At 58.5% G+C, this 25,162-nt stretch overlaps 1 protein-coding gene across 2 annotated transcripts; it reads right to left on the bottom strand.

The window, feature by feature from the left end:
• Window positions 1-277: 277 nt before the first annotated feature.
• On the bottom strand, window positions 278-24,475 carry GNAI2 (G protein subunit alpha i2). 2 transcript variants are annotated; one of them, XM_060022545.2, is made up of 9 exons: window positions 24,457-24,475; window positions 6,106-6,148; window positions 5,303-5,444; window positions 4,970-5,130; window positions 3,094-3,222; window positions 2,553-2,682; window positions 2,315-2,468; window positions 1,729-1,943; window positions 278-1,040 (listed from the first exon to the last, which is right to left on the bottom strand). In XM_060022545.2, the coding sequence occupies exons 2-8, from the start codon at window positions 6,108-6,110 to the stop codon at window positions 1,753-1,755; spliced, it is 912 nt and encodes a 303-aa protein (XP_059878528.1). In that variant the 5' UTR covers window positions 6,111-6,148; window positions 24,457-24,475; the 3' UTR covers window positions 278-1,040; window positions 1,729-1,752. The 2 variants fall into 2 exon arrangements, with proteins under 2 accessions (XP_059878528.1, XP_059878527.1); XM_060022544.1 differs by lacking the exon at window positions 24,457-24,475 and adding an exon at window positions 20,184-20,446.
• Window positions 24,476-25,162: the final 687 nt, after the last annotated feature.

Below are 25,162 nucleotides of genomic sequence, written 5' to 3'. Positions count from 1 at the left end.
GGAGAGAAGAATGTCGAGCAGTTCTTGGTATTTTTTCTTTCTACATTTTATTATTTCAAACCAGGTGAACAATTCCATAAAACATGTGAAAAAAGCAAGGAAGTGTTCAACACTGAAGGACCCGGGCCTGGGGTGAGGGCATGAGGGGCGTGGCCCCTCAGCAGGCAGCGGCGGTTCCTAGGTTAGCGCTAAGGAGCTACATTTAGGTTAATGGAGCCAGGGCCCAGGGCCGCTGGGGCGGGGCCCTCAGTGACGTTGGCAGTTGTCTGGAACAGCCCTTGAAACCCAGTTCTGTAGAGGGCAGGGCAGGGGCGCCGCCCGCACAGGGGGCAACCAGCAGAGGGATGGGTGTAAACACGCAGACACACTCAAGGCACGGAATCATGGGAAGGGGGTTGGGTGGGTGCTGGTCAGGACCTGACAGTTTTAAATAGTTTTTCTTCTAAAAAGTTTTCTAGGTTTGCAGTTTTCTCTCTCTTTTTTTTTCCCTTTGCCTTTCTTTTTTTTTTTTTAAAAAAAAGCTACGAGAATGAGCCAGTGGACTGTGGTCTCCAGGAATGGTGGCGTCTCACGCTTCTTGTGCTTTTTCCTTTGGGGCCTCCGAGTGGCTTAGGGGGAAGGGGTTGGTGGGGGCAGGAGGCTCCCTGTAAACATTTGGACTTGGGTTGGGTCAGGGGCTGATGCTGGGCGAAGCCAGGGGTCCCAGGCTGGAGAAGTGGGTGCCCCTCCAAACACAGGCCTTGGGAGACTCAGCATGTGCTCCCCTCCCCCATCACAGAACAAGACAACAGTTAAAACCAGAACAGATGCCAGGAGGGGGTACGGTGGCCGTTCCCTGCACCTGGGATACGGGCAGGCTTCAAACAGGGAGGCCTGTGGCAACCCTTCCCCCAAGTCTCTGGAGCTGAGGGAGGGGAGAGGGGGAGCCAAGAACAGAGAGAGGAGAGAAGGGGAAAAGCGGCCAGGGGGACAGGCGGGGAGCGTGGTCCTCTTGCCCCCATCTTCCTCAGGGGCTGGGGGGAGCAGAGTCGGCGGTGGCCCTGGAGGTGGGGGACAGTCAGGGCATGGGTCGGGAGGGAGGGAGGTAGCCAGTGTGTGTCTCTCCTCCCGCCTCCCTAGACAATGACCCTTCTCCTTTTTCCCCACCCACTCGTTACCAGGGACACAGTGCCCGCCCAGAAGCCAGTGTGTGTTGCTGGGTTACGTGGGGGAGGGGAGTCTGTAGCACTGGCAGAATCCTCCCCACCTCTCCCAGGGCTGGTGGGGCCAGCCTCAGACCAGGGCCCTCAGATAGGTCAGAGGGGAAGACAGCAGGGATGAGTGCAGAGCTGGTCATACTGAGTGGTGGGCAGCTGAGGCAGCTGGGCCCCCTCTGTCATCTAGATCCTTCAGGCTAGGCCAATGGCCTGGTGGGTGAGAAAGTGAGTTTTCTCCAAGGAAAATCGGGACAGCCCTCTAGTTCTGTCCCAGGACACAACCAGGCATTTCTGCTGTCTGGACCAATGGGCAGAACGGAGCCCAGGCTTACCTGTGCCACCTCGTCAGTGCCCTGCATTCCATCGCCCTCCTGATTCAGCACCTTGTGCCTCCCTCCCCTTGCCCTCTGGTCTCCTAGCGGGTTTCCAAGTTCACCACCCCCACCTGGACTTTCCCCAGCCCCAACCGTGTCCCTTCTCTGGGCTCAGTGGCCCCACTTTGTTCCTCCCTGCCCGGCCCCCTCTGGCTCACCATCCTGCCAGGCCCCGCTGCCCCTCAGAAGAGGCCGCAGTCCTTCAGGTTGTTCTTGATGATGACATCGGTGACAGCATCGAACACAAACTGCACGTTCTTGGTGTCAGTGGCGCACGTGAAGTGCGTGTATATCTCCTTGGTGTCCTTGCGCTTGTTCAGGTCCTCGAACTTGCTCTGGATGTAGCTGGCTGCCTCATCGTACTTGTTGGCCCCTGTGGGAGACAAAATGGTGAGGACTCGTGCTGCATGTGCGGCAGGCAGGCCTGTCCCATAGGTACAGCGAGGTTCTATGCGTGTGAACTGACAAGCATATAACGTGTGACACTTGTGAGAGGGCACAGGCACGTCTGAGTGTGCAAAGAGGGGCACCTGATTGTGTGAAGGAAGATGCTCAGTGACGTACAGAGTACATGCCTGAGTGTGTTAAGAAGGGCCTTGGGGTGTACAGACACAAGTATCGATATATAAGCCTGTGAGGCACCAGCCCTTGCGTGTGTCCCACAGTTACCCTTCTGTCCAGCGGGGGGCGCCCGTGGGCCACCTGGTCACCACCAGCTCCTCCCCAGAGGCCCAGACCCCACACCTGTATACTCAGGGAAGCAGATGGTCAGGGGGCTGTGTGTGATCTTCTCCTCGAACAGGTCCTTCTTGTTGAGGAAGAGGATGATGGATGTGTCCGTGAACCACTTGTTGTTGCAGATACTGTCAAACAGCTTCATGCTCTCATGCATGCGGTTCTGGGGGCAGGACAGCGCCTTCAGCACCAGCCCCCGCCCCTACCACTGCCCCCACCCTCCCCCAGTGGCCTCCGGGCCTCTCACCATCTCCTCGTCCTCGGCTAGCACCAGGTCATAGGCGCTTAAAGCTACGCAGAAGATGATGGCTGTGACGCCCTCAAAGCAGTGGATCCACTTCTTCCGTTCAGACCGCTGACCACCCACATCAAACATCCTGCAAACACAGCACCTTAGCTCCAGAGAAGGGAGTTCTGCGAGAAGGTCCCTGCCCCATTTCACAGGCTGACCGACTGAGGACAGAGGCCTGCTCAGAGTATGGCGGCTGCCTCCATGGAATCATCCACGCTGGCCCACCTTACCCCTGGGGTTCTAAGCCAGGACACGTCTGGCCCAGCAGGGTCAGGCTGGTCAGCAGGGTAGGCTGCCTCCACATGGGGCAGGGTCAGCAGAGGCTGTGAGCTGCTGGCAACCACAAAGCCTTAAGAAACTTCAGAGTGGGGCTGCGGATCCTGGACCAGCCCTCGTTCCCAACAGCCATCGGCAGGCCCTGGAGTGAGGATCTCTTCCCTGTCACCCGCAAGGCTGGCAGCTCCTGCCCCATTACCCTGCCCACACGCTCGCTCACTTGAAGTGTAGGTCTTTGAAGGTGAAGTGCGTCTCCACGATGCCCGTGGTCTTCACGCGAGTCCGCAGCACGTCCTGCTGCGTGGGGATGTAGTCACTCTGTGCAATGCGCTCCAGGTCATTCAGGTAGCTGGGATGGGGAGTGGGGCATCAGTGGGGGCCACCGGGCCCCGTTCCCTCCCATCCCCTCATTTCCCAGGCATAGCCCTTGCCGCTTTAACCCTTGCCTGTACTGCATTCACTGCTCAGATGAGGAAACCTGCACTAGCACCCCTGCCTCCTGCCTGTGGAATGGGCCTGGGAGGAGGGGCAGTTCTGTGGCTAGCCAGCCAAGCCCCAGCACCCAGGTCTGAGGCAGGCCTGCGTCAGACAAGATCCAGGGTGCTGGAACTACAGGTGAGGGCAGTGGGAGGGGGCAAATTAGTCCTTCAGTGAGAGATTCAGGATGCTAATCGGCGTAATTACGGCACCCGCCACAGAGCAGGCTGGCATGTCCTTCGATGCAGGGCTGGACAGGTTGGGGCCTGCCAGGCCCAGTGGGCTCTTTGCCCAGTAAAATTTGGGCTCCTCAGGGGGAAGGCATGAACACTCGCTTGGCGGGGGTCCCAGGGGCTCCTCATTACCAGCTCTCCTAATTAGTATCCAAGCTGCCCCGGCCAAGCCCTGAGACCAGCTCTGCTGCCTGCCTCAATATCTTTGCTGTGTCCTATGGGTTGGGTCCAGGCCTCCCAGCCACTGCCCAGTACCAGTGTCTTGCTCTTGGGGCAGGGCTGCTGGGGCGAGCCCTTGGCTCCCACCAGCAGCTAGGCCAGAGGGAAATGACCTCAGAGACGCAGAGACAGAACAGAAAAACAGGAAGGGCTATGGGGAACCATGACGCATGTGCTGTGACCTGCAAACTGTACCCTGCCCCCTACTGAGAGCCTCCAGCCCAGAGGCCTCATGGTGGGTTCCCCACTAGTTTTTCCCTTGTCCCCAACAGGTGGGCTCACCCCAGGGACCCACTGCCCCACAGCAGTCTTGGAGGATTGCTGTGAGGAGGGGCTGCAGTATGCCTGGTCCCTGGAGTTTTCCAATCTGCTCCCCACCTCTGGGTGACCTTGTCATGGCATAAACCTGCCTGGGAGGGCAGGGCCCATGTTCACTGCTGAATTCCCACACCCAGAACAGTGCTGAGCACAAGGTGGGAACTTAATGTCTGGGGAATGAAGAACGGGGATGAGGATGATGGAGGAGTGGGAAGTAGCTGGAAGGTGGCCCTACGCTGCCCTCCTTGAGTATCCTGGGCACTGAGATGGCAGTGGTTGATAGGACCCACCCCTCCTTGCCTCCAGGACCCAAAAGCTCTGCTGGCGCTGAGCCTGTGACCTCTGGGGAGCACCCCCGCCCCCGCAGTGTTTGGCTGTGACTCTGCAGCTCCTGTGAGGGGCGTGCACTCACAAGTGCATTCAGGCCCGGCGGGGAGAGTGGGGCGGCTGTCCCTGTGACTGGGGCAGGGCTCAGGTGCCATGGCCAGGCAAGACCGGCCTCCACCCACCTTCACAGAGGTCCAGCCCCTCTCTGGGTGGGCTCAGGATGGCATGGGCAGTGGGACTGGGAAAGCTGTTCAGACAGAGGGACTGGCTTAAGCAGAGGTAGGAGAGGAGACATGAGAGTACGGGGCCAGCAGCCTATCTGGGTGGCACCATCTGTCTGGATGTCCCTCCACAGCCCTGCACCAGGCCAAACCCCAGATCACCAAGACCTTGGCTGACAGTCAGCAGCTTCACGAACAGAGGCTGGCAGTATCTTTTTAAGGGTGCTCAGGCCCTCTGGTTCAGGCTATAGTCCAGGTCTCCCCACACTGCACCCCCAGCCCAGCCCCTTGGAGTACTCACTAGGCGGCAGAGTCGTTGAGCTGGTACTCCCGCGAGCGGCCAAAGCAGGCCTGCACACCGTGGTCAGCCCAGAGCCTCCGGATGACACCGGACAGATCCTCAGGGAGCACGCCCTGTTCCTCAGCCGTGCACGACAGTGCAAACAGCTGCCTGGCGTCGTCCTGGGCACAGCAGTGAGTGGTCAGCTAGTTGCAGGAGCACACCCCCACCCCACCTGTCAGAGGCAGGGAGGCCTCCGGAATGAGGCCCAGATTGGGGTGTTCTCAGCTTCCCCAGGACAAGACTTGCCCTGAAGCCTTATGGGAGGGAGGCAGGGTTGGGGAGTCCACGTACCGCGCGGGAGGGGTCAGCAAAGTCAATCTGCAGATTGCCCATGGCTTTAACAATGGCCATGATGGACTGGATGGTGTTGCTATAGACGACTGCCCGGTACTGCCGGCATTCCTCCTCTGAGTAGCCATCCTCGTGGATGATCCTGGCAGCCAGGAGTCAGGGGTTAGAGAGTACAGGGCACAGGGACCTCACATGGCTGCCTGGGGCTGCTGGGGCCTGGAGAGACCTACTTCAGAAAGGAGGAAACTGGACTTCCCTGGTGGTGCAGTGGTTAAGAATCTGCCTGCCAATGCAGGGGACACGAGTTCGAGCCCTGGTCTGGGAAGATCCCACATGCTGCGGAGCAACTAAGCCCGTGTGCCACAACTACTGAGCCCGCGTGCCACAACTACTGAAGCCCGTGTGCCACAACTACTGAAGCCTGCATCACCTAGAGCCTGAGCTCAGCAACAAGAGAAGCCACCGCAATGAGTAGCCCGTGCGCTGCAATGAAGAGTGGCCCCCACTCGCCGCAACTAGAGAAAGCCCGTGTGCAGCAACGGAGACCCAATGCAGCCAAAAATAAAATATAATATTTTATATATATAATAAATATAATATAATAAATTAAAAAAAAAAAGAAAGGGGGAAACTGCCTCTAAACCACTCGGACCTGAGGATGGATGCTGCCTCTGGGAAGGTCCTGGACCTGGCTAACACGGCTGGGCCTATACTTGGGCTGGGTATACTGGACCCAGTACAGGCCCAGAGGAAGAAGAGGGGAAATCAAGGTTTGGAGGCTGCCTCCCGCACACAGCACTTACTTCATCTGCTTGACAATGGTGCTCTTCCCTGACTCCCCAGCACCTGGAACAAAGGGTACAGTTGGTCAGGGAGCAGGCCCAGTGGGGTTACAGAGGTAAGCCAGCCACGTGGTCTAGAGGCAGAACTCACCCTCCCCATCAATTGCACAGTGAGATGGAGGTAGTCGGGCCTGGTGGGCAGCAGAGCTACCAGGGGTGCAGCTGGCAAGGCCACAGGGGTGAAGGCAACCTCGGCCACCTGGATCCCATGGTGGACTCACTCCAGGCCCTCGCTTCCCACAAGGTCCATTGCCCACCATGGCTCCCCAGTTCCCTGGTTGAGTTCAGGGGCTTCGGCTGGAGACTTGAGGCTCAGGAGTCACCCTGTCATCCTCACACATGCAGGCTTGCCACTCTGCAGCTAGTGCTCCCCAACATGGTGCCTAGGCACAGCTAGCAGAGGAGCCCTGCTCACTCCAGCGGGGCAGCAGCCCTCTCTCCCTCCACTCTGAGCCGCAGCTGCCAAGGGGCCTGGATCCGGGCATGGCGTCATACCCCTGCCTCCCAGACATGGCCCAAGGCCCAGCGCCCCATGCAGTGTCACACACACACACACACACACACACACACACACACACACCCTACCTGTACTGACTCAAGATGCTTCCCTGCAGAGCCCCATCCTGTATTTCTCTTTGGCCATTGCTGAGGGATTTGCTGGCTCTCTCTCTTGTGACTGTCATAGCAGCCCCAGAGATAGGTACTGTTTCTCCCATTTCACAGACAAGGACACTGAGGCTCAGAAAATTAAAGTCTTGGCCCAAGATCATGTTGCCAGGATTCAGAAAGGCAGGGAGACATGTACGACGATGATGCGTGGCCTGCTCAGCCCTTCTCAAAATGTGGCTCAGATGCTGCAGGACGATGCCTTGGGAGGGTGTTTTTTTTGTTTGTTTGTCTTTTTAAAAGCAGATTTCCAGGCCCCATCCCAGACACACAGCCACATCTCGAGGGGTGCAGGCCAGAAATCTGCATTCCTCAGGGAGTCTGCAGGGAAGTGTGAGACCACTCAACTCCCGGCTGGGGGATGGAGGGGGTGGAGGCAGGGTCCCACCTCTTCCCTTTGCCGCTTGCTCCCTGTCCTGAGCTCCAAGTAGAGCGTACCTCAGCTTGGCCTGGCTTTCCCTCCCAGCCTTTGCCCAGACTGTTTGCTCTGCCCCGTCACCGCCAGGCATCTCCTCTTGCCAACTCCAGGCCTTTGCCCGTGCAGTTCTCTTTGCTGGGCACACCTGCCCCATGCCCCACCTGCGTGTGTCCCAAGCCTCCTGATCACTGTGGCGGGTCTGTCCCTCTGAGCAGCTCAGCAGGGTGTGTGGTGGGGTCTGTGGGGAAGTCACACTTGAGGACTCTGGCCCCCATATCCCTCAGGGTTGGTTAAGACAACCTCAGAGGCTGAAGGGGCTAACACACAAACTACCACGAGCAGCAATAACATCCGAGCAGCAATAACATCCGCAATGATGATCACGGCCGAGCTGTGAATAGTGCCCCCTACGTGTCAGATGCTATTCTACGCCTATCACACCCACTAAGTAACCTCACAACAAGCCCCGGGGGTAGCTCTACTCTCACCCCCACCTCGCAAATGAGGAAACTGAGGGACTTCCCTGGCAGGCCAGTGGTTAAGACTCTGTGCTTCCAATGCAGGGGGCACGGGTTCGATCCCCGGTCGGAGAACTAAGATCCCGCAAGCCGCAGGGCGTGGCCAAAAAAAAATTTTTTTTAATTTAAAAAAATTTTTTTAAAAAAGGAAACTGAGAGAGGCTGCTGTCACACAGTTATAGCCCCTCTGCAGGTGGCTCACCCTGCAGTGTTGCATGCCTGGTACTGTGGCTGGGCCACACAGTCCCTGCCACTGGGTTTACTTCCCAGGCAGACACAGGTCTGAGTCTCTGCAGTGCCCTCGGAGAAGCAGCAGACCCTGCTGAGGCCCCTGCCTGCATCCCCCCTACCTCCCACCCCAGATCCACATTGACCAGGAGGAAACTGAGGTGCAGCTGCGGCCTTCACAGCTGTGAGCCTGGGCATGTCCACAACCCAGGGGCCTCCCTGAGAAGGCCTCACAAACGCCACCAGCTGCCTGGAATCACTGGGCTTGACTGTCCCAGGCCTGCTTCCCAGGATAGGGGAGCACTGGGGGTGGCACAAATGGGCAGGCTCTCGACAGGCTGGGGCATGAGCCCCTCTATCGGTCCGGCCCCTGGGCACTAGAGGCCCCAGTCCCAGTGCATTCCCCTGGGTGTGGGCTCTGGTCAGTGGCAGCATCCCTCCCTTTCCCTTGGGCTGTGCATGGCAGGGGAACAGCTAGGACCCCTCAAACTAACACTTCCCACCTGCAGAGTGGGGACATGGGGAGAGGGCCTGGGAAGGCCTGATGGTGATGCCTGATCACTGAGGCCCTTTCCCCAGGGCCCAGAATATCCATGGGGCAGGGAGGACAGCACTGGACTGGCTAACCACGAGGGCCAGGTGACCGCCTGGCTGTCCTTCCCACCTAGTCACTTGCTCCCACAGAGCAGGAGGGAGGGAGCACATCCTGGAGCAAAGGAAGACCCAGGAGCCACAAATCTCAGCCAGTGCAAGAGTGGAGGCCAAGGATGCAAAGTGATGGGTCAGATCGATCATGCCGTCCCCAGCCAGGCGAACTGAGACTCAGAGCGGGTAGATCTCCAGGGCGTAGGGGACCACAGGTGAGGGTGACTTTGGGACCACCGTCCACCTGAGGCACCAGTCTCCTTGTCTGGCCCTTTGATTACTCTCTTGGTAAAGGGTGTGGGCCACTCCATGACCCTGCCCAGAGATGGGGATGACAGCACAAACTTGCTTTGCATCTGATTTTCCTAGCTGCTGCAGACCTGGCAGACACTGAGGTTCCCTTCCCTGTCCCCTTCGAGCCTCAATCTCCCTTCCTCTCCCTTTGAAGAGTTTGGAGGACATTCTCTGCCCCCCGCAGGGGTCATTTCAGAACAACTCCCATTTGACAGGTGGACAAACCAAGGTCATGGAGCCCTCATCCCTGGAGTCAAAGCTGTCCCGTTGTCCTTCCAGCAGCTGTGACTCAAGAGGGAAGGAGTTAAGTGGCAGGACAAGGGTGTGATGCTGGCAGCCAAGCAGGAAGCAGGGGAGAACACCAGGACAGAATCAGAGGCATGGCCCAGGAGCAGCTACAGCAGATCAAGGGACAGAGGTGGGTGGGGCCACAGCATGATATCCCGGTGGACACCCTGGTTCTCGGGCAGCCCACAAGCTAGATGCCCCAGGAACTCCTTTTCCATCGGGGCCTGATGATGTTCCCCTGTTAGATAGGCTGGTACCTGGAGTGGAGTTTGCTTGTACCTTGCTAATCCTGGGCACCCAGTTCTCCCCACCCAGCCCTGCACCTTCCCTTCAGAGAAGGGGGCTTCACTAGCTGGATCCGGATTGCTGCAAAGGTGCTGGGTGGGGGGAACTCAGCCAGTAGAAGGTACCAGGAGTCTCCTACCCACAGCTGGCCCACCAGGCGTTCCTTCTCCAGCTGAGACCAGAGGGACCCACAGAGGATCCCTGGGGTGCCCTCAGTGTTCCCACTGGGCCATACCTCTTCCCACCAAGGAAGAAACCTCTGCAGCCCTTGCCCTGGGGCGCAGCTGCTGGGCCCCCAGCAGGCAGGCAGTAATTGCCGAGATGTGCTGGGTGACAGCGGCTGCTCTGCATTAGAACATCTGCTTCCACTCTGGGAGCGCTGGGCCCCAACGGAGGAGGGAACAGATGGGGGAAGGGAGAAACAACGGCTCCACCTGCCTGAACAAGGCCAGCAGGGCCTCTGCAGCAGAGACAGGGCCACTGGTCCAACGGCTTGATGCTGATCCCAAGCCCCAACATCAGGTCTCTGCTGTCGTCTATCTTGAACCCTCTACCTCCCAGACAAGGCTTTGTCCTGCAGGGAGGCCCTGACATGCCGCTTTCCTCTCTGGCCCCACTTTCCCTTCTGCAGAAGCTGTGAAGCCTCGAGTGGCCAGCAGGCCCATCTCTCACTTTCAGATCCTCTCCCAGAGGGAGGTCCAGACCTGCCAGAGCCCTGGTGTCCACCCCGATTCTCCCTGAGATCTCCAAGAGCTGCAGTCCTATCCTGCCCTTCCTCTGACACCTCATCTGTGAAACAGGATACCACCATTATCTCGTCCGAGGAGACGGGTGAGTGCCCAGCACACGGTGAGCATTCAGATCAAAGTTATTATCACTATTTCTTTTACCCTTTGGAAGATGACAGATTTCCCCAAACCTCTCATTTCCTGCAACCCACAGTGACCACGCTGCATAGGTCACTGCAACCGCAGCCTGCAGAGGGGCCTGCTGTGACCATCTCATTTTGAAGGCGAGTTTCTGAGGCTTTCAGACAAAGCACAGCACAGGGCAAGGACCCAGTGGCTAAGAGGCTGACTCAGCAGTGGTGGTTCCCTGGCGGGACTTGTGTAACCTGGGACCAGAGTCAGAGCCACTCACTCCTTTGCTGGCTTTTTGCTCTTAGTTGTCACTTCCCTTCACAACCCGGCACTTCTCCACAGCGGGGTACTCCTTCCCGTCCAGCAGCCTCATGGCAGACACTGCTCACTGGCTCTCCTCACCCAGAAGGCTGGGCAGGCTGGGTAACAGGCCTCCCCGCAGAGGCTTTTGTGCTGGTGGGCTCCCCTGGAACATGTGGGGCTTGGGAGAGCAGCCAACTGACGTGGCAGGCCTGAGGGCAGAGATTCTCAGAAGCGGCAGTGGCTGGGACCACAGGGTAGACGGGCAGCAGCCCAGCTCAAAACCCACAGCACGGCCCCGCCCCCTAGCCCCCACCGCCCCCCTCCCAATCCCCTCCCCTGGCCTACCCTGGCGGGGGGCACTGGGGGAAGGTAGGGGTGAGCCCTGGGAAGCCCACCCCGAAGACAGCCCTGGCACCACCTCCCACGGTCATCCCTGTAAGGTGCCACGTCTCCAGCGCAGCCTGCGGTTCTGGGGCCCCATAGCTCCCGCCCCTCGCCTGCAGCCTTAGGGTCCCGCCCCGCCACCACCAGGGGGAGCCCGTCAGCCAGAGACCCGGTGGAGGAGGTGGGGGTTGGGCGGCGCAGAGGCGCGTTGGTTTCTGGAAAGCAGCCGCGGCTAGGGGCAGCTGGGGGAGGTGCCGCAGCCATGGCCCCCTCCCGAGCCTGGGAAGCCCTCGGCCGCAGAGACGCCGCACGCCAGGGAACAATGGAGACGGCAGGGAGGGGCAGAGGGCCCCGCCAGACAAAGGCCCTCCAAGCCCCGCCCCTGGTGTCTCTTCCTTCCTCCAGGTGCTGCTCTTTGGCCCCCTCACTCCCTCCAAGGAGGCTCAGCTGGGGTCTGGCACTGCGAGGGGCCGGGCAGTGGGTCTTGGATGGAGCCTGTGACACCGCCACCCACGTGCGTGGCCTTGGCTTCCTCCAGGTGCCCCAACAAACCCGGAACCTCCCTCCCTCCAGCCTCTGCCACTTGGGAAGCCTCCAGCGGCTTCCGCGGCTTCATGATGCCCATCAGGGAAGCACCAACAACCAGGGCCTGGCCTGCTACTGCCAAGTCAGAGCTCTCTGTGCAAGGGAAATAGGCCTCGGGTCCTGCCAGACATGGAGAGGGCTTTCCAGGGCAGGGCTGTGTCTCCCTCAGTGGGTCCCTGCCCACTGTACACAGAGAAACTGAGGCACCACGTAAGGAAGACCACCCTGGAGGAGAGGAGGCCCTGAGACCTGTGCACTGTCGGCCACTCAGGCTACAGGTCTCACCCTCCACAGGAGCCAGGCGGTGCTGGACAGGGCCCAGGTCATACAAGGAGCCAGGCCATTGGCACACCCCTCTTCTTGAGGCTTCTTCGTTTAAGAAATCGCTTTGCTGTTTTCAAAGAATCTGAATAACCCCTACCTTTCTTCCTGATTCACTGTGGTAGACCCTGGGTGAGATGCCCATGCCTGGGCCTCAGTGTCCCCATCTATGAAATGTACCCCTCAGGGGAGTGTGCCAAGCCCAACGCCTGCCCTGAGCAGCCTCCCTTGGGTCCTCACACCCACCCCAAACTGTCCAGCCCAAGCGGGCAGTTTGCCTATGTGCTCACAAGCCATGGACCGTGCTGAGAATCAAGACATCACAGGTCCCAGCACTGGGCACAAAGAGAGGAGAGGACAGCCTGAGGTCACACAGTGAGGAAGACGGGGGAGTGGGCGCTCTGGGCCCCGAAGTCTTGACTGGCCATGAGGATGCATGTTCTCAGCTTTGTGTGTGGCCTCATGGCCCACCGACGCCTTGATGCTTCTGCTGCTTCTGCTCTAGCTCTCCTAAGGCTTTTAGGCTCCTCAGTTCCCTAGGGCCTGGCCTGACAACCCAGAGCAAAACCCTGGGAACCTCCGTGGGGGAAGGCAAGGCAAGAAAACTTGGATTTTGGAGGCCAAGTAGCATGAGGACCGGCCTCACCACGTCTCATGCTGTAGCCAGCCCACACCACAGACATATCAGTCTCCACACAGTACCGTACACGGGCTTTGCTCTTAGTGGGGACCCTCTGCTGAAACACTCTTCCCTGCTCCTCATCTGGACAACTCCCAGTCTTCAGGTTCAGGGGCCCCCATGCTGGACTCTGACAGCCTCTGAGCTTTCCTCAGGCCTGGTCTCAGTCCAAGCCTGGGTGCTGTGGGAAGCACAAGCGTAATGTTAGGGGAAGAGCAAAGCGCTAAGCTGCCTGACTGTGACCTAAGTATTCCCGTGAGGGGACGTGGGCCAGATGTATTAGGACGAGGTCACCCCATGGCCACACAGCAGATTTCTGGCTTTAAGCAGGAAAAAGATTCACGCACAGAGTCTTGGGTCCCATCCTCCTGGGCAGATGGTCCCCTTTCAATCTCCTAAAAGAATTGAGGCCCCCCAGGCATATGCAGAACACATGAGCACCCAGAGCATCTGCCTGTCATCCTGACTGAGCAGTTCTTGCCAACTGGGCACAGGCTCCTGAGGGGTGACAACAGTTGGGGGCAGGTGCTCAGGGTCACTACCTGGGTCGCATTTTGGTGTCTCCACTTATTGGGTAAGTCACATGATGTCCCGGACCCTCCGTTTCTGCATCAGTGAAATGGATGTAATGTCAGTCCCAGCCTCGCAGGGTTAAATACGATGAGACCAACCCTACACGATAGTCATCAATCAGAGGCAGCTGCTGTTATCACCAGAGGGGAAACTGAGGCCCAGTGAAGGCACCCCCAGGCCCAGTGAGTAGTGGGGTGGGGGGAATCCTTACGCTGGATCAAGGGCCCTCTGTCTACCCCCAGGCAGGGGAAACCCAGAGTGAGCTAATCCCGGGGCTGCTGCTCCATTTCCGGGTATTCATCTGGGCCTGCAGCCGGCCTTCCGGCTTTGGAGGGCAATGGCTGCTCGGGAACATAGAAGCAGCCCTCTGCTTTCCTGCTAGCCCCCCTGCCGGCGTCCCTCTCCCAGCCACCACTTCCTGTGGTCAAAGGAGGGGCCTGGAATCCTTCTCAGAGGCGCCACCTTCTCTGAGATCTTGGGCCCAGTGGTTGCTGGGACAGGACAAGGGACAGAGCTGTCTAGATTGACTCCAACCCAGTGACTACCAGTAGGGTCGCCCACAGGCATATGCAGATGAGCCTGCACAGGTGGGGCTCACCTTCTAAATCCCCCAGTTGAGCTGGCTCACACTCCCCACCCCAGTGCAGAGTGTGAGCGGCTCTCTAGCCTCTTCCCCTTTTGGGCTCCTCCTCCTCCAGCTGCTTCCTCCTTTTCCTCTGGTGTGGACACCACTTCCCTGAGAGGCCCAGTCCTGCCATGCAGACTTCACTGCCCCTCCTCCTGCCCGGGGCACAGTAGGTGCTGCCATCAACACCCCCTCTGGATATTCTGAGGCTGTAGCAACCATGGCACCCCGGAACGCTCCGAGCCATAAGGACACCTTCTCAACAAGGCTTATATGATACCACCTCTAGGCTTCGGTTCAAACTGGCCTGGCATTTACTGTCAAGCCTTGGAAGTGTACCCAGAAGGCCAACACTGAAGGTCCAGTCCAGTTTAGGGAATGTGTGGTTATTCCAGGGAGATTATTCCTCCAACCACCAAGATGACCATAGCCCCAAAAGCAGCATCGGGGTGAGGGTGGAGTGTTTGGGGTTTAGTAAGAACAAGAGCTACAGGCTAGAGAGGCTGGGTGGGGCTGGGCAGAGGGGGCCCCACCCTGCACCTGTGGCTGAGGGAGGGGCTGCCTGAGAGCTGCAGGTAGTAGGGCCACCATCAAAGGGCCTAGTCCTTGCCCTCCCCAGGGCATTCTTAGGCAGGCCCATCAGCTGTGGCCTGGCCAGAACCTGTTAACTCCTTTCCCCCACTGAACTTTTAGGTTAGGACTCCTGCCCTGAGATACTGGGAAGGTGAGATAGAAGCTGGCCTGCACCCTGCCCCCATCCTGCTGGGGAGACAGCACTTAGGCTCTGGGTCGGACTGTCTCGTCCTCTGCTGGGGATGTGGTGAGGCAAGGCCCTGGTCCCTCAGAGGCTAAGGGCTTATGTGGACAAAGCTTCCTCCATCCTGTTCCTGCCAAAAGAATGGGTGGCTTCTAGTGACAGAGACCGAGAGAGACACATCTAGGGACTTAGATCGAGGGCAGGGTATACAGGACTAGTGTGCCTGCCTCTGGCCCAAGCTGTCCCAAGTGCCAGCCCCTGCTCTGCTGGAGCCTAGGGACCTCACTGGGATCCCATCAGGCCCCACCCCCAGCTACCTGCTGTCACTTGCTGGGCAACTGGGCAACATTTGCAGGCCTGGGTATCGATGATGTTACCCAGTGACCCGGCAGCTCAGGCCAGCCCAGGGCCAACCCTGGGCCAACCCAAAGAGGTCCTTGACCATGCCAGTCCCCATCTGGCAGCCTAGGCTCCAAGTCAAGCACAGTGGGTGGCTTAACGCTGCCTCAGGTCCTGGCATGGAAGCCTGAACTCCCCAACTGGCTTGACTTCCACCTCTGGCCACAGTGGCAGGCATTCCCTCTGTCCTTACCACCCGCTCTGACCTCTGTCTGGGGTTCTCCAACCCCCAACCCTCCTGGGATACCCTCAGCTGAGCTCCAGTGTCACTTCCTTTGCAAAACCGCCCTTATTCACCCAGTCTCCCAGCTCAGGGGTATCACTTGAAGGACCCAGTTTCACTCCTATCCTAGAGGTACAAGTTTTCATGTTGGCTGCACCGACATTGGAGTCATGGGCAGGGGCTGAGCCCAGGGGACCTGAGCAGGACCTAGGCAGAGGGGGTCAGAAAGGGCTTAGACCCCTACTCACTCCCTCACTTGGGAGCCCCAGCACTGCACTACCGACTCAGGAAGACAAAGCCTGGCTTAGCCTGGGGGAGGGGTGGGAAGAAGAGACTCTGAGGCCCAAGCTGCCCCACCCCCCATTCAAGTGCTAATGAATCCAGCCTGAAGGCGGGATAGCAGGATAGCGGGATGGTGGGATGGTGAAGGCCATGGGGAGAATAGGGAGGCTGGAGGCTGGCCTGGGTACCAGCCCACGCGGTACCCAGGGCCCTGACACACCCCCAACCCTAGACCCCCAGGAAGGTGGCTCAGTCCCCAGAGGTTGGGCCTAAGGTCCCCAGGACAGTGTGTCACTCCAGATGGCACCCAATGTCTGCAAGCCTCAGTCTCCCGCTTGCTGTGAGCAGCTGCCTAAGGGAAAGGGAGGGGGTTCCCAGGGGCTCCATACTGTAGCCAGGCAGCCTCCAGGCTGGGGAGATCCCTCCCCACCAAACTCTCAGCTCTGCAGGAGTCAGCAGAGGGTCCCCCACCTGTTTTCACACCCCCAGACTTTGGTGTACTGTCCCCACAACACCTGTGGCTGTAGGCAGGCACTGCGTCCCAGGTTATGGATGGAGAGCCGGTCACCTACTAGGATTTCACCTGTCACTGGGTTTCTCAGTCAGTACACTAGGTGGAGCTGGGATTTGAACCTAGGTCTGTGTGACCCCAAGAGCCAGTCTAAGGAGGGTGAGCCCTCCTCCCCACAGGCCAGGAAACACCCACCCAAAGGCTTGGGAACCAAGTTGGTCCCTCTGCCCCCAATGCCTGACCCTGGCAAATGTTGCTAATTTTTCAAGGCCACGCAGAGTACCCCTTCTCCAGGAAGCAACGCCCCTGCATTCATAGGCATCATTAGACTCTACCCATTACCTAGCCAGCCAGGATCCTGGGCTAGCCCTTCCCACTAACTCCAGCTACACCAAGCCCCAAGCAGCAGCCCCAGAATTATTTATCCCTGTTCACGGATGTTCGCAATAGTTTCACTCTTTCCATACACACTGAATAGGCACCTACAGTGTGCCACGCCCCTTGTGAGAGACACAGACAGGACAAAGGTCACAAAACTCCCTTCCTTTTCATTTGATAAACCTAACTGAGCCCCTGTATGTGCAGGCTCCGCACTGGCCAGGCCAAGAACTCCTGCAGCATTACTCTGGTCTGAGCCACATGACTATGGGGCAGCTCCAGCCCTAAAAGCTAGACAGGCTCTACTGGAGTGGTAGAGACAGCGGGCCTGCAACAGTCCCCAAAGAGCCTGAGCTGAAAGGAAGAATGTAAAGCCAGTCTCCCATATGAACAGTTGGAGTCCCTACTGTGTGCTGTGCCCTGTGACAGGCTGCACACTCGTCAGCAAGAGATCTGCATGGAGTGGGATAAGGGCTGTCTCTGAGGTGCCAGCATAGCCTGATGAGACCAGGAGGAAACAGCCTGAAGAACTTTTCCCTCAGTCTCCCAACCCCCCAGTCCTGGTCATTGGCCCTACACTGAGCCCTTGCCACCTGCCCATGATATGGCAGGCGATGGCTCAGTGACCGCCATCTTGCTCCTCCATCTACCCATCCCCAAGGCCAAGTTCACACCAGTAGCACTGCTTTCATTCAACAAACAGACAAGAAGCACCCAATAGGTATCATGCTCCATGCTGGCACAGAAGGCTCAGAAATGAACAGGACGCAGCCCTGCCCCTGTCGCAAGGGAGGGCAGCTGTGACCTGGACAAATACCACACTCTGATGGGGGTAGCGCTGGGGGGTGTGGGGGCGGGGGGCAGAGGAGCCTTGGAGAAGGGGGTCTGTCAAAGAAGGATCCTGGGAGGCGATCCCTGAGCAGAGTCTTAAAGAACGATCAAGTAGGAGTGAAACGGCAGAAAAGTACATCAAGGGAAGGGAACAGATACAAAGTCCCAGGGGCAAGAGAGAACTGCTGTATTTATACCCTGAAGCCTTCCTGGGGCCAGCGATGGGCACTGTCTCTCCCTTCTCTGTAGACTGCGCACACAAGCCCAAACAAATCAAAGTCACTCTCTAAACACACACACTCTGGTTTACTTTCCCCTAAGTGCCCAGCCTGAGGCCCCAAATTCTACCTGGGGACAGCTGGTCAGTCAAGTTGAACTGGGTGGAGGCAGGGGTATCGCTGAAGTAGGGCTGGTATCAGCAACTCTGCTCCCCCTACCAAGCTGCCGGAAAAAACCCTCTCACCAGTTAGTGTGTATCACATCTGCCTTTGCCCCAGTGACAGTGACAGTGACTATGTCCGCTTGCTGGCGGGGCAACCCAGGACGGGAAGGAGCCAGTATGCGGGTGGGGCAGCAGGCGTGGTTCTGGCTGGGAGGCAAGGCTGGCAATTGCCCAGCCTGAGTTCCGTTGCCTGGACAGGTCTTTCCGCTACGTGGGACAGGCACCCAGCTCTCTGAAGCTGCCTCAGCTAGGCTCCCATCACCTCTTTGTACCTGGACAGGAAAGGGATGGCCAGCCAGGATCCTCCTCCAGGCAGTCCTGGCAGATTGAGTCCTCAATTTCAGGCAAAGTTTGGTCTCCCAGCCCCTTACAGTGCATCCTCTGCAGGGTCTTAGCCCCCACTCCCCACTCCCAACAGGAACCTCCACGAGGTCCCTGTTCCCCCCATCCTGGGCACAGCACTCCTCTGGCCCAAACCCAGGAAGCCCATTTCACAGAGAAAGCAAAGGCCAGAAGGGCAGAATGCTGAGATGGACTCCCCAGTCTAGAACATGCTGAGCATTTCTAGGGAACCCTGCACCCCTGGTTCCTGCCGGCCCAGCATGGGAGGGGTGGCCAGTCCTAAAACCTGAGCCGGGCTCCAAGCAGCAAAGACTGGTGGAATGGGGTCAGGACACAGAACAGGCCAGGAGCCCCATGGCCCAGTCCCACATCTTCTCGGGCACTGCCATAACTGCAATCGGCCTGGGAAGGGGCTGGCTAGAGACCCCCTGGCCGGGCACTGGGAGGCAGCAGTACCGGAAGCAGTACCCTCCCCAGGCCCAGCGGGCAGTAGCGATGGGCATTCCGCCGCGTCGCCACCCACTCGCTGCTGCCGCTGCCGCACTCGCAGCAGAGACAGGAAGAGGCAAGCGCCCAACGCAAAACAGCCCAGGAGGCTGGGCCGCCGCCCCTTCCCGCCCCTTCTCTTCCTCCCCGCAGTGGCAGAGGAGCGGATGCCATTTTGAAACCTCCAGGGCTGTGCCCCTGAGGCCAGGCCCCCAGGGACAGTCAACAGATGGGCCCAGGATGGAAGACATGCTGTCCCTCGGCCATACGCTCAGCATGAAAAGCCCCGCTTTTCACAGCCTGGGGACCCCACGCAGCTCTGGGGCTGAGGGGCCACACCCCCCCCACATACAGGTCCAGCCTCCAATGCTGCCGCGAGGGCCTCCCTCAGCCCCATGCCTGAACCCCCCCCAAATCAGGCCACCACTGGGCACCACACCTGTTCCCAGGGGGAGGCTGGACTGGGACAACTACCAGGCCCGCAGCCTCTGCACAAATCCACTTCAGATGCCCACCCCCAGCAGGCCCCCAACTACTCAACCAGCTGGTCCACCACTCACAGGACCTCAAGATCCGACGGCCCACCCACCCCCGGAGGCCACTTCCCAGGCCTTTGGGCCCAGAAAGGGTGCGGGAAGACTAGCACCCATCAGCATATCTCCTTGGCCCGCCCGCCGGGGGCAGCAATATGTCGGATGTCTCACCACTTCCACTTCCCCCCACCCCTCAAGCAGCCACCATCTTCCCTGGCCTTGGAGGCGACGCAACCCAAACTCCACACTCGCTCCTACTCCCAGATGCCCCCCTCACTGGCCCAGACAGGGTTTAGAAACTGGGAAACAGATACCCAGCAGAACTCCCTGGGAAGCTTGAGGCCAGGTCCCCTCCCCCAACATGACCAGTGGAGCCTCAGTCCAGCCCCTTAGAGGTCTGGGGCCAGTCCACTCAGCCCGGCCCACCTGGTGTAGGAGGGTTGGGGGAACCTGGAGAAGGCCAGAGTGTGGGAAAGGACTTAAGAGCAGGGGAGCAGAGGGTTTGAGGAGAGATGTGTGCAGAGAGGGAGCTGGTGGGCCAGATGCAGGGAGCAGGGGTCTCTAAAGGTTTGGGGGTTCTGGCTGGAGAGAGAGCTCATAAGCAGTCATCCCACTTGAGAGGTCCCTTGGGGTCAAGGTGCACAGGTGGAGAATATTGGGTCCAGAGTAGGGATGGGGCACAGAGGGAGAAGGAGGGAGTGACTGGGGGCCTGGGAGGGGCCCTGGAGATACTCATGCCCAATAGGAATAGGGGGAGCAGGTGAGGGAACAGGTGGTGCCTGAAGGTGGGGGCCGAGTGGGATTCTGGGGGGTTGGGTAAAGTCTAGGGAAGTATGAAAGGACAGGCAGGGGCTCTGAGGATCTGCGAGGTTGGTCAGCAAGGGTGGATGGTGAAGCAGAGTTCTGGGCAGCGGGTGTTGGGGCACTGGTGGCTGGATTTGGGGGTTTGGGGTCTGGAATGAGTTGAGGATGTGATCTGAGAGTCTGGGCTATGGATCAGAGGTCTAGGCCAACCCAGAGTTTTGATCCATTATTTGTATGTCCTTGCCAGGCGGGTTTGGGGGGTTCAAGTCCAGGTGTGGGGGGTCCAGGCCGAGTCTGAGAGTTCGAAGCCCTAGTCCTCAGGTCAAAGTCGGGGATTTGGGCGGGGAATCGGGGGTCCCAGCGCAGGGTGCTGCCTCACCCAACAGCAGCAACTTCACCTCCCGCGCCGCCTTCTCTCCGTCTTCCCGCAGGTTCTTGTCGATCATCTTGGAGCGCTCGGCCGCCGCCTTGTCCTCGGCGCTCACGGTGCAGCCCATCCCGCCGTCCGCCGGCCCGGCCGCTGCCCGGCCCTCACACGGCCCCGGCCCAGCTCGGCCCCGCCCGACCCACTCTGCTCCCGCCGCCGGCCCTCTACGAGTAGCTCCCAGGTCGGCAGTTCCGAGCGTCTGCGGGCGGTGCCTTCCAGGCCGCCGCGCACGGACCGCAGGGCGGGCAGGGGGTGGGGCCGGAGCGAGTCAGGCCCGGGTCTGGGACGGGGCGGGGCCGGAGGTGGGGCCATATGAGATTCGGGGCCGGTGATTGGCGAAGGCGAAGTTAGGTGCGGCCCAAGCTCGGCTCGGGCTGGAGGCGGAGCCACGCCAAGGGATAGCGGTAGGGGTAGAGCCTAGCCCAGAAGGATTGAGCGCAGGGCGGGCTGTAGGCGGGGCCGGACTCCGATTGGGTGCGGGGCGCCTGGAGCTCCGCGGCCCGACGGCGGGGGCGGGCGGATCTCGTAGCCTGAGGATGGAGATCCAGTGCACCTCAGGGGCCGAGCAGGAACCAGTCCTCTTAGTTGGGCGAGCAGAGCGGAGGAGGCGTGTCTTCGTCACTTGTTAATGAACCCAATAAACTTGTTTCAGGATCCACAGCGCCCCGGAGGCTCTCTGGACTGCGGCTTTCTTAGTCTTAAAGCGGGGTTGGCCCCTTCTCTCTCTAGGTTGCAGTTAAGAAAAAGGTTTATTGCCACCTCAACACTTTTGCCCAGGTTGTCTCCCTACAGCTGGGATACCTCCTCTAATCATCCAAGACTTATCCATCCTTCTCTGATCTTCTAGGAGGTATCCTCCTGCAGGTAGTTATCCTGGACTCCATCATGGGACCCAGCAACCATGACCCAAGGGAGAGAAAGAGAGAGAGAGAGAGAGAGAGAGAGAGAGAGAGAGAGGTGCCACCTGACTTCTGGGAAGATAAGTGGCCATGATCTTATGGCCTGTCACCCCTGGACAGTGGCTGCAACCCCATGGCTGGACAAAGGTGGGGTGGAGGCAACAGCATTTCTAAGGGGACATTTCAGTCTTTCTGATCCTGTTCTCCAGGAGGAGGCCACAGCCCCGACCTCCGATGGACATTTAAAAAGTCTGCCAAGGGTTACCCAGGAAGGTGTCCTGTGTGGCCCTAGTGCCACGAGCTGAGGAGGCCCCAGTCCAAAGACAAGGAAGGTCCACAAAGCAGGGAAGGGAGCTGGCCACCAATGCTTGGTCATCAATGCTTAGCCACCCACAGTCCCCTGTTTAGCACAGACTCCCTCCTTACCACCTTGATACACATCTTCCACTCTCAATCCTCAGTCTGCTCTCCCTGGAATGTCCATGCGTCCCTCTCTGAATGGCTCTCTTGTTGAGGGGGCATTGGCCTGTAAGTCCTCAAATGGTTCCCGCAGGGCTCCCTCCTGCCTGGAACCAAAGCTCAGGCAGGCCCTGCCATGAGCACTCAACGCAACTGTTGAAAACACAATGCCCACCCAGGGACACAGACATTCAGAGATATGCTCTACACATCCATACATAGGCTCAGCCTCCAAAATGCTTCAAATCCACAGAACACACTGTAAAAATGAGTGCACACAGCCAAGAACACAGCCTGTCCACACAGACTACAAACCCAGCTCCAAGGTGGGCCTCTTCCCCTGTCAGCCCCGCCCCTCGCTTGAGAGCTGATCCTCCCTCCTTGGGCCTCCCTAGTCTGCTCCTAGCAACAGGCAACAGCTCTAGCAGTTACCAGGCAACAGCTCTAGCATTTGCCAGGCAACAGGGAGAAACTGTCCGTCCCTTGGAGGCCAGGCTCACCAGAGGTAGGTAGACACAGACCCCAGTCAATGGAGGTGAGGCAGGACAGGGCCACTGGGAGGCATGGCTTCCCCCAGCCCCAAGCCAGTTCCTGTGGTATTTGCACCCTTCCCACCAGTTAGCCACCCGCTTCCAGTTAAGTGCTCTTCCTACAGAGTCCAGCAACCCCTGCATCCAGTGCTCCTGGCTGCTCCCTCACCATTTTCATGGGGGTCCCCAGGGCTACTGCGAAGTCTCTGTTTGCTCCTCCAGTCACACACCTCCCACTCCAGGGGCTCAGAGCCCCACAGGCCCAACTTCTCCCCCAATCACCAGCCCCATGTCCACCGCTGCTCTGAAACCCAGACACTTCGGGTACCCCCGATAACCCCTGTTTTCACTTTGTGACCTCCCACCAGCCAGAGCCATGACCCTTGCTCCCCACCCCTACATCCTGTCAGTTTCTTCCCCTCCTTAACTCCCCCTCAAATACATCCCCATTCTCTGTCCCCACTGTCCCTTATTCTAGGCCTCCAGTTTCCTCCCTGGCTCTCCTGTTTCTCTACAATCCATCCTCTACATGGCAGTCAAGGGGATCCTGCTGAAAGAAACCATATCACTCTCTTGCACACAAACCTTCTGTGGCTCCCCAGTACCCTGAGGATAAAGCCCACACACACGGCTTTGGACTGTGCAGGGGCAGAGGTGGCACAGTGGTGATTGACAGCAGGGACTCTGAGGAGCACTCCACAAACTTGCCGGCTGCGTATTACTTTGGACAAGTACCAGAAACGCCTTGTGCCTCAGTTTTTTGTTGTCTTTTTTTAATTTTTCTTTTTTTTTTTTTTTTGGCTGCACCAGGTCTTAGTTGCAGCACGCAGGATCCAGTTCCCTGACCAGGGATCGAACCCAGGCCCCCTGCATTGGGAGCTTGGAGTCTTTTTTAAAATAAATTTATTATTTATTTGTTTGTTTTACTGTTGGCTGTGTTGGGTCTTTGTTGCTGCGCGCGGGGCTTTCTCTAGTTGCAGCCAGCTGGGGCTACTCTTCCTTGCGGTGCGCAGGCTTCTCATTGTCATGGCTTCTCTTGTTGCAGAGCACAGGCTCTAGGCGCGTGGGCTTCAGTAGTTGTGGCGCACGGGCTTAGTTGCTCTGAGGCATGTGGGATCTTCCCAGACCAGGGATCGAACCCGTGTCCCCTGCATTGGCAGGTGGATTCTTAATCACTGAGCCACCAGGGAAGCCCGGGAGCTCGGAGTCTTAACCACTGGACCACCAGGGAATTCCCATGTCTCAGTTTTTTTTATCAGTAAAATGGACCTAACAGTAATAGCTACCCACTACACTGGCTGAGGTCACGGATAAGGGAGGAAATGTAGCTAAATGTTCAGAATGTGCATGGTACACAAAACGCCCTCAGTAGGGGTGAGTTGTTATAACAGTAATTTCTTTCTGCCAGGCCCCTTAGGGGCTGTCCCCGACCAAGGCCCACCTCATCTCCCTCCATTTGCAACACACCAGCACTCCAGCCATCTGACTTGCCTTGCTCTCCCCATTCTCTTGCACGTCCCCCATTCCCTTCCCCCACTTCCCTCCTCCCAATCTTTCATTCCCTGGCTGTGAGCTGGGCATCTCTGACTCCCATTGTCCTGGGGCTTCCCTTCCCCAGCCAGATGCCACTATCCCAGTGGTGAGTCTCTGCCACCCACCCAGATCTCTGATTCCAGACCCCTTACAGCATAGTCCTTGAGGGTGGCAGGTAAATATTTGTCAAACGAAACGAATGAATCACACAAAGTTTAACCCACCCTTCCAGGGGTTCCCCCTGGAGCGGGGAGAGGTGAAAACACTAATCCTGCCATCACTATAAATATATTCACCATAGTTGTTTGTGCAGAGAGGGTAGAAACTCATGGTGCCTGGGAAGGTCAGGGAGCCTTCTTGGTGGAGGTGGTGTGGGGAGTATTAGAGGGAGAGGATCACTGAGGGAAGTGGGAACAGGGACTGGGAGGGTGGGTTCGGGAACGGGCTGGGGAGAAAATCAACAGTCAGAGCTAGAGAAACACCTGGCTTTGAAGCTGAGGCCACTGAGACCCAGAAGGGGTCAGGACGCAACCACGGTCATCCAGCGAGGGACATCACAGGCATGCTGCTTCCTTTACACTTGGGAGCCCAGGAGTCCTTTCATCCTTTCAAGAGACATTGTTCTGGGGGCGGAGGATGGTTGCCCAGCCAGGGCTTCACGGGCACCAGAGGAGGCATGACTTGTGTCTGTGCATGCTGGTCCAGCAGCACCTGAACTAGACCGTAAAGGACAGTAAAATGACATTCAGCAGAACTAAGGATGGCATCCCAGCTGGAATGGAGAAGTGGCAGCTACTGGCTCACCTGGACAGCTAGGATAACTTCGAGGCTCACCGCAGGCCACAGAGCAGGTCCAGCTTGTCCTGAGCTCCTGTCGTGCACCAGGCTGAACAGGGTGAGGAACAGAGACCCCCTCAGTGGGCTGCGACTCCCCGGTCCACAGACTCCAGGAAGGGGAAGCTGCCAGAACTTCCCCAAAGGCAGTTTCGGGGTGGGTGTGTTTGCCCCCACCAGAGTCCAAGAACAGGCAGGACCCCACAGGGATGCCAAGTCCAGGATCCTGGCCACTCCATCTCCATGGCTCTCAGATGGCAGGGAGTGCCCAGCTAGGCCCTGTACCACCAAATCACAGCTTTGCAGATAGGGCCTCAGCAACTTCTGTTTGTAGATCTCAGTGGTCAGAGCTGGCTCCCTCCCTGCAACCCTGAGCCAGGCTCCACCTCCTAGTACATCCCCTGCACTTCCCCTTTCCTGCTTCTGAGCCCAGCAGCACTTCTGAGATTGGAGTCAGCCACCTTGCCCTCTCTGCCCCTTCCTTCCAAACCGCTATTCCCAGGCTTCTCTTACCCCCAGGGAAACAGTCCCAAGCCTGGCAGGCCTTGGGGTCCAGGGTCCCCTTTCACAGTCATCCACCTCCTTCAATTGGCTTTGGCCTGGAGAACTCAGGGCCCAGCACTCCATGCTCAGGTTTCTGGGGGCTAGGGGATTCCACCTGACACGGGCAGGAGGC

The sequence above is a fragment of the Delphinus delphis genome, chromosome 10 (assembly GCF_949987515.2).
Source record: "Delphinus delphis chromosome 10, mDelDel1.2, whole genome shotgun sequence".
NCBI classification, from domain to species: domain Eukaryota; kingdom Metazoa; phylum Chordata; class Mammalia; order Artiodactyla; family Delphinidae; genus Delphinus; species Delphinus delphis.
The sequence above is the reverse complement of the archived record's forward strand: the minus strand, read 5'-3'. Positions and strand labels throughout refer to the sequence as shown.

Bases quoted from the DNA above. Each gene is read 5' to 3' on its own strand.
- GNAI2 (XM_060022544.1), bottom strand. From the start codon at position 20,301: ATGGGCTGCACCGTGAGCGCCGAGGACAAGGCGGCGGCCGAGCGCTCC. The intron at 6,149-20,183 runs GTGAGGCAGCAC...CCTTTGTTCCAG, and splicing joins GGTGAAGTTGCTGCTGTTGG to GTGCTGGGGAGTCAGGGAAG. The intron at 5,131-5,302 runs GTACGTGGACTC...TGCTGTGCCCAG, and splicing joins TTGCTGACCCCTCCCGCGCG to GACGACGCCAGGCAGCTGTT.